This window comes from Oryx dammah, unplaced genomic scaffold, assembly GCF_014754425.2.
Source record: "Oryx dammah isolate SB20612 unplaced genomic scaffold, SCBI_Odam_1.1 HiC_scaffold_5, whole genome shotgun sequence".
In the NCBI taxonomy this organism is placed as follows: domain Eukaryota; kingdom Metazoa; phylum Chordata; class Mammalia; order Artiodactyla; family Bovidae; genus Oryx; species Oryx dammah.
The window spans coordinates 100,474,394-100,487,409 of NW_024070189.1; the positions used below are offsets into that span (position 1 = coordinate 100,474,394).

General features: G+C 40.9%; 1 protein-coding gene across 1 annotated transcript; it reads left to right on the forward strand.

Moving 5' to 3' along the window:
- Positions 1-9,942: 9,942 nt before the first annotated feature.
- Positions 9,943-10,887, forward strand: LOC120864181 (olfactory receptor 10H4-like). The gene has a single exon (XM_040241033.1). It carries the CDS (start codon positions 9,958-9,960, stop codon positions 10,885-10,887), a length of 930 nt encoding a protein of 309 aa, XP_040096967.1. The 5' UTR covers positions 9,943-9,957.
- The last annotated feature ends 2,129 nt before the right edge of the window (positions 10,888-13,016 follow it).

Here is a 13,016-nt window from a genome sequence, read left to right on the forward strand (position 1 = left end):
ACAGAACGGTTTACCTCAGAGAATCCTGCCCCTCTGCCTGACTGTTAAACTAAAGTGCTGTTTTTTCAGAATCCTGTCCACCTGTGTGGATGGCAGGAAGGAAGAAATTAACACACCTGAGGCTCGTCATTCTAGGAGACGTTTGCAATATTAATGGCCTTTTTACTTTGATTCCTCTCATCCCCTCATCTCTAATCTGTAAAAGAACCTGGCATCCAGACCGCAATAAGATGGTTATATTGAGATGCTAGACTGCCATCTTCTTGGTCTACAGGCTCCCCAATTAAAGTCTCTTCCTTGCCTCAACACCTCTCAGATTCATTGGCCTATGTCTGGCGATCGTCCAGAGCACACTTGGACTCAGTAACAAGACTTTCTGACCTGGATCACCAGGACAACAGGGATAGGGCAGAGGTAGATGGAGAGGAGAGGTGGGGCTTTCCAGTGTGGCTAGAAGACATTGAGTACTTATCTTATGCAAGAATAACCACTCCCTAGGAGCCAGCTCCAAAGTACCCTTATTCTGGACAGCTTCCCAATTGTCTTTACCCAAGGGCACAGCCATGGATTCTTACTCTGGGCTCCTCCAGTTCCTGACTTCCCTCTGACCCTTTCTTTATCCCCAAGGGGTCGAGGACATCTGTATCCAGCCCTGTATCCCCAGGACTAAGAGCTCAGCCCTCAGCAGAGGCTGCCATCACACTGGGCAGAGGGAGGCAGCAGGGAATCTCTGTTGTGTGTGTATAGCTGAGACTGAAGATCCCAGAAGCTCCCCCTGAGGTCCTGCTCAGCCTCTCCAGACCCTGAGGACTGCCCTTGCAGTTGGTTCCATGAAGATGCTCTTGGGAACTGCCTGCCGGAGTCTGCAGCAAGGATAAAGCACACTGTATATCACATTTGGGAGCTTCTAGGTCTCACTCCACACCTGCCTGGGGGTGCTGCTGACAGCAACAAGCAGGAGAGCTTCTGCTCACCCCTACCGACCATTTCTTGGAAGAGGCAGCCCTGGCAGAGGGAAACCAGGACAGAAAGCTACGGAAGCAGAATCTACCATTGTGAGCAGCACTTCTCAGCCTGGGGATGAGACCGGGGCTGAGGAAAAGAGTAGTAAGAGAGGAGCTTGGTCTTGGAAAGCTGCTCAGGGTCTTCTCATTTTGCCCACTCTGGGTCCTTTCTTCTCATTTAGCTTAAGTGTCCTTTGCAGCTTCTAGTCAACCCAGGATGATTCTGCCCCATGGTGGACATCTGGACAAATCTGAAGCTTTTTGACCATCAGAATTTATGGTGGGGAGAGGATGCTATGGGCCTCTGGTGAATTGAAGCCAGTGAAAGTAAGAGTGAAAGGGTTAGTTGCTCAATTGCATCCAATTCTGTGACCCCATAGCCCACCAGGCTTCTCTGTCTATGGAATTCTCCAGGTAAGAATACTGGAGTGTGTAGCCATTTCCTTCTCCAGGGGATCTTCCCAACCCAGGGACTAAACCTGGGTCTCCTGCACTGTGGGCTGATTCTTTACCATCTAAACCACCAAGGAAGCCCTGGGGGGAGAATGGATAACATGTATATGCATGGCTGAATTAATTCGCTGTTCCCCTGAAACTACCACAACATCGTTAATTGGCTGTACCCCAATACAAAATAAAAAGTTTAAAGTTTGCAAAACTTTAAACAAACATCACTAATGCTAAAGCTGAGAAATCCTGTTCTAGGTTATCTTGTCTTTGTTGCTCTGTCCTGCTCTGGCCCAAAGTGGTCCCTGCTAACCTGGAGGGAAGGCTCTGGAGAAGACAGAAGTGTGAGCAGGCTTCACTCCTGTGATGTGTCTGATGTTTGCTCAGCACCGGTGTGCAAGCACTCCTCCATGAGACCAAAGGAGATGAAATTCTGTCCACCTATTAGAGAAGATGGGAGAGGCCAGCCTTAAAAATCATGGTGTTCCACCATGCAGGAGGTGGAAAGGTAGACTGCAGGGGTGAGGTAGGGGCTGGAGAAGAGAGTGGAGGTTGAATCAGCCTCCTGGGGGGAACTGTGTTGTGTGTTTACCAGAGGGTCTACATCCTCCACTGGGGTCAGAGATCATGAGTTTAGAATGGGGTCAGCTGGTGATGTATCAAGTACAGAAGGATGACAACAAACCATTCAGAAGAAGGAACACAGTCTCTCAGCCAGTGATAACTACATTTCTTAGGTAAACTTTAAGCCCTTATGTGGACTTCCCCTCTGGCTTAGCAGGTAAAGAAGCTGCCTGCAATGCAGGAGCCACAGGAGACGTGGGTTCGATCCCTGGGTAGAGAAGATCCCCTGGAGAAGGAAATGGCAACTCTCTCCAGTATTCTTGCCTGAAAAATCCCATGGACAGAGGAGCCTGGCAGGCTACAGTCCAAGGGTTGCAAAGAGTCAGACACAACTGAGCACAAGGACCTAAGCCCTTGGGAGAATTTCATGGACCCACCGAAGGCAGTTCTCTGTGTACTCTCAGTTGGGGTGGGGGGGGGTGGGGGGAGGGTGGATCAACACTGCAAAGTTCTTTGAATTTGAACCCTGCGCCTGATGACTGCAGACCCTGTGCATATTTCAGAAAATTCACTCTAGAAGTCAGAGTAGAGTGGGGCCAGAGAAGGGGACATGGGAAGAACCTGGGCCAGTGGTCTAGGAAAAAGGAGATGGAGCCATAAGGAAGCAGGGGAGCTGGAACTACTTGGTAGGGAGAGAGAATGCTGAGTGAAGGGAGGGACAAAGCATGGAAGGCAGCTGATGCCACTCTCTTGGCTTCTGGGTGGGGAGCTTAATTAAGTGGTCAGAGGACGTGTTTTTCAGGTCCCAAATGCAGTCTTCCTCACTCTAAAGAGCACCCCCAACTCCTGCCAAGTTCCTCTCTGTCCAGATGATTCTGTGTCCTCCAAGTTCCAGATGACTGCTACTGTGGGGAATTCTTAGAGACGATGTCCTCATGAAATGGCTAGGGGCCATTACGTCAGGGATGGGAGGGCTGTCTCAGAGCCAGGAGTTCAGGAGCTCTGGGTAGCAATGTGGCTCAAATTATTCATAGAATTTTCTTCTAATTTTATGATGGAGTTCAGGTGCAGAGGTTTGAGCAATGATATTTCCAGTTTATGGCTTTTGACCACCATTGGTTTGTACAAGATCCTCCTCATATTTCATTAATTAATTCCCTTTCTTTCATCCCATTGCTTTTTTGTGTTGACAAACACTGTAAAAATACTTCATGTGTACACTTTGATCTATATATGTTTTGACAAGTTTGTATAAATCCTTTAAATAATTTTTTAATTTCTTGAATGAATGGGCTTCATTTTATTATAGGAATTTTAGGTTTATAGAAATACTGATCAGATAGTATAGCAGGTTCCCACTTAACCTCCTCTGCCAGCTCAGTTTTCTCTGTTTTCACATCTTGCGTCATGTGGTCCATTTGTTACAATTGATCAACCAATAGAGATACGTCATAATTAACCAAAGTCCAAGTCCACATTAAGCTTCACTGTTTCTCTGTACACTCGATGGGTTTGACAAGTATGTAATGACATACATTCAGAGAAGGCAATGGCACCCCACTCCAGTACTCTTGCCTGGAAAATCCCATGGATGGAGGAGCCTGGTGGGCTGCAGTCCATGGGGTCGCTAAGAGTCGGACACGACTAAGCGACTTCACTTTCACTTTTCACTGTCATGCATTGGAGAAGGAAATGGCAACCCACTCCAGTGTTCTTACCTGGAGAATCCCAGGGACGAGGGAGCCTGGTGGGCTGCCGTCTATGGGGTCGCACAGAGTCAGAAACGACTGAAGTGACTTAGCAGCAGCAGCAATGACATGCATTCACTGTTCTGGTTTCATACAGAGTAGTTTCATGTACTAAATTTTTGATGTGCCCAAAAGGGATTATGGTAGAGAGTTCATCCTGGTCTTTGCTTCATTCACTCAATATTATTTTTTAAATCCCTTTATACTGCTATGTGTATATCTAACACCTGTTTGAGGCTCCAATGTTTGCATCCAATCCTTCTTACCTCCCTTCTCCCCAATTCCTCCACTTCAGCAATGCTACAAGGAGCAAACTCTTAAAGGTTCCCCTATAAATAGGTTTTAGAAATCAAGACAAGCACTTAGGACCAAATTGGCTGGTGTACAGAACATGTATATTCTGAATTTTCATCATTCTACATCTCACCAGCATTGCAAGAGTACTCTTTTCTCCCCATAATCCAGTCAACACAATGTTTTCTAGTTTGGGGAACTGAATAGTTCTATGATAAAGTTCCATCACCCTTCCCTCTCTTCCTATCTTCCTCCTTCCCCATGTTCCTTTTTATCGGGCATCTTTCCATTTGCCTGTGTAACTCTTTCCATGATTTCTCTGCTCATACCTGTACTGAGATTCTTACTCTGTTTTTCTAGATAGCATTCCATCGACAGTTTCCCACAGTGAAAATTATTTTTCACAAAGTTTCATCTGCCTGATAACTTCACCTATAATTTCCTTTGTGGAACAAAAGTCCTTAATGTTGATGTTTTCATGTCTTCTTAAAGAAAGATCACCTTAAATTTTGTGCTTTTTAAAATCAAAAAAGTAACTCTTGAGTGTTTGCATGCTCAGTCACTTCAGTCCCGTCTGACTCTTTGCAGCCCCAAGGACTGCAGCCACCAGGCTCCTCTGTCCATAGGATTCTCCAAGCAAGAATACTGGAGTGGGTTGCCAGGCCCTCCTCAATGCTCATGTACTCTCTCCTATTAGATGTATAGTTGGTATTTCATAGTCATGTCTTGAATCTCTCTGGATTCCACTTTTACATGTGTTCTTGGGCAGATATTTAGATTTACTTTGCTTCCTAAAATGAACATTTTCCCCCACCAGAAAGTAACAAGCAATCTTATATTTTCCCATTGATTTGTGCTCCCAACTTTATATACATTAAGTTTTGAACCATACAGGGGTATTTTCTGAGACATTGAATCAATTTAATCAGTGCCCATTTAATCCAGGATCACACTTTAAGAAATGACTGTGACTCTATAATGTGTCTCATTATCCAGGAGGATATATCTCTCCTGTTTACTCAACTTTTAAAAGTTTGTTATAGTTTTATATTGGTTTAATTCTCAGAAGGAATTTTAGGCAAGTTTCATCACATTCACAATCAATTCCTTGGAATTGCTAGTGCAACATAATTTAGGAAAACTTGACATCATGATAATATTAGCTCAACTCGTTCAGGGGAGTAGACTGTTTTCAAGTATTCAGATCACCTTCTACATTGTTACTAATGCTTTAAAGTCTTTAGATGTATTGCATATTTTATGTTAATTTCTAGATATTGTAATTGCAGCACTTTTCAAAGCAAGATGAGAATCCCTAGGTGTCCCAGAGACATTTCCTGGGGTCTTTAGGTCACTAGGTCCTTATTTTACCAATTACATGTGTGGATGTGTTTTAATCATATACTTCAACTAAAACACTACAAGGCTCCTCTTTCCATGGAATTCTCCAGGCAAGAATACTGGAGTGGGTAGCCATCTCCTTCTCCAGGGGATCTTCCCAACCCAGGGATCCAACCCAGGTCTCCTGCACTGCAGGCAGATTTTTTTCCCATCTGAATCATCAGGGAAGCCCAAAACAATATGTTCAGCTCAGTTCAGTTCAGTTCAGTCGCTCAGTCGTGTCCGACTCTTTGCGACCCCATGAATCGCAGCACGCCAGGCCTCCCTGTCCATCACCAACTCCCAGAGTTCACTCAGACTCACGTCCATCAAGTCTGTGATGCCATCCAGCCATCTCATCCTCTGTCGTCCCCTTCTCCTCCTGCCCCCAAACCCTCCCAGCATCAGAGTCTTTTCCTAAGTCAACTCTTCACATGAGGTGGCCTACCACAGACTAAATGAAGAAATAGATATGAGCATTAGGTTGTTTTCTATCAAGGCAGACATTAGATATATTTTCAAACACATAATAAAAAACCACTCTTCTCACTAAATATTTTTGAACATTGTAATCAACCTTATATAAATATCTTACTAATGTTAACATGTAATAGATTTACTATTGTTTTTAAAGTGTACTAATTACTGAATGCAGACAAATATCCGACTAGTCAAATTTATGGTTTTTCCAGTAGTCATGTATGGATGTGAGAGCTGGACTATAAAGAAAGCTGAGCACCGAAGAATTGATGCTTTTGAACTATGGTGTTGAGAAGACTCTTGAGAGTCCCTTGGACTGCAAGGAGGTCCAACCAGTCCATCCTAAAGGAAATCAGTTGTGAATATTCATTGGAATGACTGATGCTGAAGCTGAAACTGCAATACTTTGGCCACCTGATGCGAAGAATAGACTCATTGGAAAAGACCCTGATGCTGGGAAAGATTGCAGGCGAGAGAAGAAGGGAATGACAGAGGATGAAATGGTTGAATGGCATCACCGACTCGATGGACATGAGTTTGAGTAAACTCCAAGAGTTGGTCATGGACAGGGAAGCCTGGCATGCTGCAGTCTATGGGGTCGCAAAGAGTTGGACATGACTAGCGACTGAACTGAACTGAATTACTGAATATTTTTAAAGATTCTAGTTTTGATATCTAATATGATAAAAAACTGATAGTTACATTCAACCTAAAGAAATGCCTTTTAGGAGCCTCAATAATTTTTTAGCATAAAGGCATCCTGAGGCCAAAATGCTTGAGAACTGCTTCTATTGACTGTTGTCTTACTTTTTACTTAAAAACTTAATTTTGATGATAACTACTGATCTAAGGGCACAAGAAATGACTGTGGTCTGGGGAAGCTAATCTTGCCTTCTGCATCACTGCACTCTCCTATGGTTCTAATGTATTACATCTTGATTCTCTAATCTCTCCAGACAGGTGATCAGTTCTCATCACTTCAATCTTTCTGTATCTCCTTCCTCTCTTTCCTTGTAGCTGCTCATGACTTTCAGCTCCATGTTAAAGACCAGCAGAGACAGTGAGTATCCTTGGCTTCTTCCTGATTATAAAATAATGTATGTAAATGTCCCTACATAGTATACTATTTGCTAGTTTTATAGGATGCATTATCTAGCTAAGGAAGTCCCCTTCAATTTCATGTTGCAAAGGGGCTTTTAAAAATCATGAATAGACAAACATATATGAAATCATTATGTTGTACACCTAAAGTAAGATAAGGAAGTGTTAGTTGCTCAATCCTGTCTGACTTTTAGCAACCCCATGGACTGTAGCCCTCAGGCTCCTCTGTCCATAGGATTCTCCAGGCAAGAATACTGGAGTGGGTTGCCATTCCCTTCTCCAGATCTTCCTGACCCAGGGATAGAATTCTGGTCTCCCATGTTACAGGCAATTATTACATGAACATTTAAAATGTCAGAAATAGAAGCTGAATTTAAGAAAATATATTTTTTCCTTGGTCAAAATATTTACATTATTTTTTAAATTTATTTATGTGAACCACATGAAGCTAAACCATTTTGTCATTCATGGAATAAACCAACACCACTTGATCATAATTTACTAATTTTAATACATCATTTCATTGATTAGGTGGTCATAAATAGATTTCAAAATCAAAAATTGATAGGTAAAGTGAGCCAGTAACTGTCATTTCTTACATTTTTACCCAGTTTTAAAATCAAGATTGCATTAACCTGATAAAATAAGCTCAGCAGATTTCAATTTTTTCAATTTTTTTCTTTTATTTGAAGAACATGTACAAGATATTAATCAATTGTTCCTAAAAGGTATATGTGCACATTCATAAACCCACTGAGGCTGATAATAAAGGAAGGAGAAGATTTTTTTAATATAAATTTATTTATTTTAATTGGAGGCTAATTACTTTACAATATTGTATTGGTTTTGCCATACATCAACATGAATCCGCCACAGGTATACATGTGTTCCCCATCCTGAACAGTGTTAAAGGCCCCAACATTCGAATCATAGGAGTCCCAGAAGGAGAAGATTTTTAACATTTCAATTTCTTTAGAACATTTTTGAATACCCAAGGTCTCTATTTTTCTTTTTGCACCAGTTTTGGAATTTCATGTTTCTGTGAATTTATTCATCTTTTATTTCAATTTCTTAACTTACATTTTTCTTACTATTTTTATTCATTTTAAATATCTATATTTCTATAGTTGTCTCCCAATTTTAATTTTATGCTTTCTCATTGGCATTTTCTCCTGTTTCTGTCTTATTAATTTTCATCACTTGATTTTAGTTGTAGTAAGCATGCTTTTCTGGGTAAAGTTTCTTTATATATATATATGTATATATGTCTTAATATATAAAATTGCATATTCCCTTCAAGGTATTTTTAATTGACATTTGATGCTTAAATTATTTTTTATAAATATCTCATTTATTTTATGACTTACTACTGAAGCAAGAGGTTAATAATACATCCTTCTAACTTACGGATTTGGAAAGCTATTCCTTCTCCAATGATTTCTGACTTTAGCACATTATAATCTATATATTATTTATACTTTGAAGTAGATGGAGAATTTCTCTATGTCTGAAAATAAGGTAAATTTTTGTTATAAAGTCCTCTATGTACTTGAAAAAACATGTTTAACATTGCTTTGTGAAGAGCTTAAATATATAGGAGCTAATCTCTGAATATTGTAGTGCATTATAATTAATAACACCTGAATTGCATTTCTGAACTCTGTTAAAATTTCCAACTTTCATTTCTTATCTATCTAGTATTGATTAGTAATTTTTATTTTATAATTATTTCACTGAAGTTGTATTGAATATTAATTTCTAACATTCAAGTGTATATTTTTATATAGGTTAATTATATACATGTAGGTTGATACAATGTTCTTTTAACCTTCATGAAATATTCCTTTGTTCCTTGGTGTGTGCATGTGTGTGAATTTTTAAAATTTCAGTATACCTTTATTTTTTTAATTTTTGAATTATGTATTCAGTCACATGTTCTTTTAGATATCCATGAACAAATAGAATATATAGGAAATATGGATGGCAAAACAAAGAAAGAATTACAGAAAACTAATAAGCACTACTTATTTATTAGCAGCAGGAGGAAGAAAGGGGGGAATGAAGAAAATTATTGATATCCATGGTTTTCAAATAAAACTGAAAGTTTTGCCCCATGGTCTTAGTAGGTCCCACTGGGGAGAATACCTGTATGCTTCTCTATGCTTGGAATAGTGAATCTGATAAAGACTATTTGCTGAGTCTAACAAAAACATGGCTCCAATCTTATTTGCTGGAACTTTAAATTTGTCATTTCTACTTTCATCATTTTTTATTTTTCAGTATCTCTTTAAACTATTAGTATTTACTTTCACAGCCAAAAAAATTAGACCAAACAAAATATTAATAAATTAATTAATATGTACTCTGCTTAGTCATGGCCGACTCTTTGTGACCCCACGGATTGTAGCCCGCCAGGCTCCTCTGTCCATGGGGATTCTCCAGGCAAGAATTCTGGAGTGGGTTGCCATGCCCTCCTCCAGGGGATCTTCCCAACCCACTATTGCCATCACCCCAGGTCTCCCATACTGCAGGCAGATTCTTTACCATCTGAGCCACCAGGGAAACCAAAAATTAATTAATAATAACTGCTTAATATTGTTTGTACTTCATCATTTATCCCTACCACAATCAAAATCTCTATTTCCTTAAAAATACAACTAGCTTATCTAAATCAGTATCTGATCTAGTACCCAATATTGCATATTATTGTTTGTTCCCTGAATTTCTCTTTATCCTTTTCTTGATCCTGGCTTATTAATGAGACCAGATCAATTGTTCTGTGGAATGATCCACCTTGAATTTGTCTGATTGCCTCCTTGTGGTGTCATTTAACTAGTTCTTCCATCTTCTGCATGTGATCAATCTGTTTTAACCACTGTGATTTCATTCTGTTTCTGATCTCACCAGATGCACCATTCTTGTCTAATCAAAACTACAGCATGATGTCTGACTTCATCCTCATCGGCTTCTCCAAATTCCCTCAGCAGCTCCTGCCCATTTTCTTCCTGCTGTACCTGCTGATGTACCTGTTCACACTCCTGGGCAACCTGCTCATCATGGGCACCATCTGGAGGGAGCACAGCCTCCACACCCCCATGTACCTCTTCCTGTGCGCCCTCTCCATCTCTGAGATTCTGTTCACTGTTGCCATCACTCCTTATATGCTGGTTCACATGCTCTCCACCCACCACTCCATCACCTTTGTGGCCTGTGCCAGCCAGATGTTCTTCTCCTTCACGTTTGGCTTCACCCACTCCTTCCTGCTCATGATCATGGGCTATGACCGCTACGTGGCCATCTGCCACCCCCTGCGCTACAACGTGCTCATGAGCACCCGTGACTGTGCCCGTCTTGTGTCCTGGTCCTGGGCTGGTGGCTCAGTCATGGGGATGATGGTGACATTGATCATTTTTCACCTCAGCTTCTGTGGGTCTAATGAGATCCACCATTTTTTCTGCCATGTGCTTTCCCTCTTGAAGTTGGCCTGTGGGAAGGGGACAGCCTCTGTCACCATGGGTGTGATCCTGGTCTGTGTCACGGCCCTGATGGGCTGCTTATTCCTCATTGTCCTCTCCTATGTCTTCATCGTGGCTGCCATCCTGAGGATCCCCTCCACTGAGGGCCGGCACAAGACCTTCTCCACCTGTGTCTCCCACCTCACCATAGTGGTCGTGCACTACGGTTTTGCCTCCCTCATCTACCTCAAGCCCAAAGGTGCCCATTCCATGGACAGTAACACTCTGCTGGCCACCACGTACACAGTCTTCACCCCCTTTCTTAGCCCCATCATTTTCAGCCTCAGGAATAAAGAGCTGAAGAATGCCATAAAAAGAACCTTCCACAGAATCTTCTGTCCCCTAAGTTCCTGATGGCAAGTTTGAAAGACGGGTTGGAAATAATAATGTCTGTCTTTATAATACTTTTTTAATGATTCTGGTCTGTAAAATACCCACACTCCATAGAAGTTTGGTGCATACTAGCTTTATTTGTCTCAAATTTTTCTCCCTCTTGCATCATCTCAAGCCATCATAGTCTCCTATTTATAGCCAGTGAGATTGACTCCATCCCATTGTCTGTGCCTAAGAATATGTTCTCTATCTATAGGCAGGTGGGAAGCACTACATGGATGTATCAGGACCCTGATGCACATGATTCTTTTTGAGTGGATTAACAAGAGAAGATTTTATTTCCCCATCCCCCAAAATAAGAATAAACAAAATAACCAAAATATAATAAGAAATGCCACCAGAATTGGATCTTTTCCATGTGTCTAGTGTTTTTTATCATTACTATTTAAATCATAAGAAATACACAAAAGAAAATAAAGTATTTGTCTCCACAAAAAATAATGACTTACTCCATCATCTTGGCCTCTCTCCCTTGAGTTTATGATTCTTTTAATGTGCTTCTGAACTTGGCTTACTAGTATTTTGTTGAGATTACTTGAATTTATATTTATCAAGGATATTGGCCAGTAGTTTGCTATTCTAGTATTGTTGTTATCTGAGTTTGGTATAATGGCAAAGCTGGCATTGTTAATGAGTTTGGAAGTGTCCCCTCTTCTTCAGGATGAAGAAGAAACTAAAAAGAGTTTTTGGAAGAGTTTGAAAATGATTGGCATTGATCCTATGGTAACATTTACCTGTGAAATCATTTGGTTCTGGGCTTTTCTTTGTCGCAAAATTTTTTACTGCTTGTTCAATTTCTTTACTTGTTATTGATCTGTTCACATATTCTAATTCTCATGAGTCACTCTTGGTAGGTTTTGTGTTTGGAGGAATTTATCATCTCTTCTAGGTTGTCCAATTTGTTGGTGTATAATTGTCCATAATAGTCTCTTCTGATTTTTTGCATTTCTATGGTATCAGTTTTAATGTCTCCATTTACATTTCTGATTTTATTTGAGCCTTCTTTCTTTTTTCTCTTGAGTAGTCTAGTAAAGTTTTGTCAATTTTGTTTCTATTTTCAAAGAGCCAACTCTCAGTTTCATTGATATTTTCTATTGCTTTTCTAATCTATGTTTTATTTGTTTCTGCTTTGATTTCTTTTTAGTTCCTCCCTTCTACTAATTTGGGGCTTTGTCTGTTCTTTTCCTAATTCTTTGAGATGTAAAGTTCAGGTGTTCATTTGGGATCTTTCATGGCAGAGAGGTCTGACAGAATGTGGTCCACTGGAGAAGGGAATGAGAAATCACTTCAGTATTCTTGCCTGGAGAGCCTCATGAACATTATGAAAAAGCAAAAAGATAGGACACTGAAAGATGAACTCCCCAGATCAGTAGGTACCCAATATGCTCCTGGAGATCAGTGGAGAAAAAAACTCCAGAAAGAATGAAGGGATGGAGCCAAAGCAAAACCAGCACCCAGTTGTGAATGGGACTGGAGATAGAAGCAAGGTTCAATGCTGTGAAGAGCAATATTGCATAGAAATCTGGAATGTTAGGTCCATGAATCAAGGCAAATTGGAAGTGGTCAAAGAGGTGATGACAAGAGTGAATATTGACACTCTAGGAATCAGTGAACTAAGATGAACTGGAATGGGTGAATTTAACTCAGATGACCATTATATCTACTACTCTGGGCAGGAATGCCTTAGAAGAAATGGAGCAGCCATCATAGTCAACAAAAGAGTCTGAAATGCAGTTCAATTCAGTTCAGTCGCTCAGTCATGTCTGACTCTTTGCAACCCCATGAATTGCAGCACGCCAGGCCTCCCTGTCCATCACCAACTCCCGGAGTTCACTCAGACTCACCTCCATCAAGTCCGTGATGCCATCCAGCCATCTCATCCTCTGCCGTCCCCTTCTCCTCCTGCCCCCAATCCCTCCCAGCATCAGAATCTTTTCCAATGAGTCAACTTTTTGCATGAGGTGGCCAAAGTACTGGAGTTTCAGCTTTAGCATCATTCCTTCCAAAGAACACCCAGGGCTGATCTCCTTTAGAATGGACTGGTTGGATCTCCTTGCAGTCCAAGGGACTCTGAAGACTCTTCTCCAACA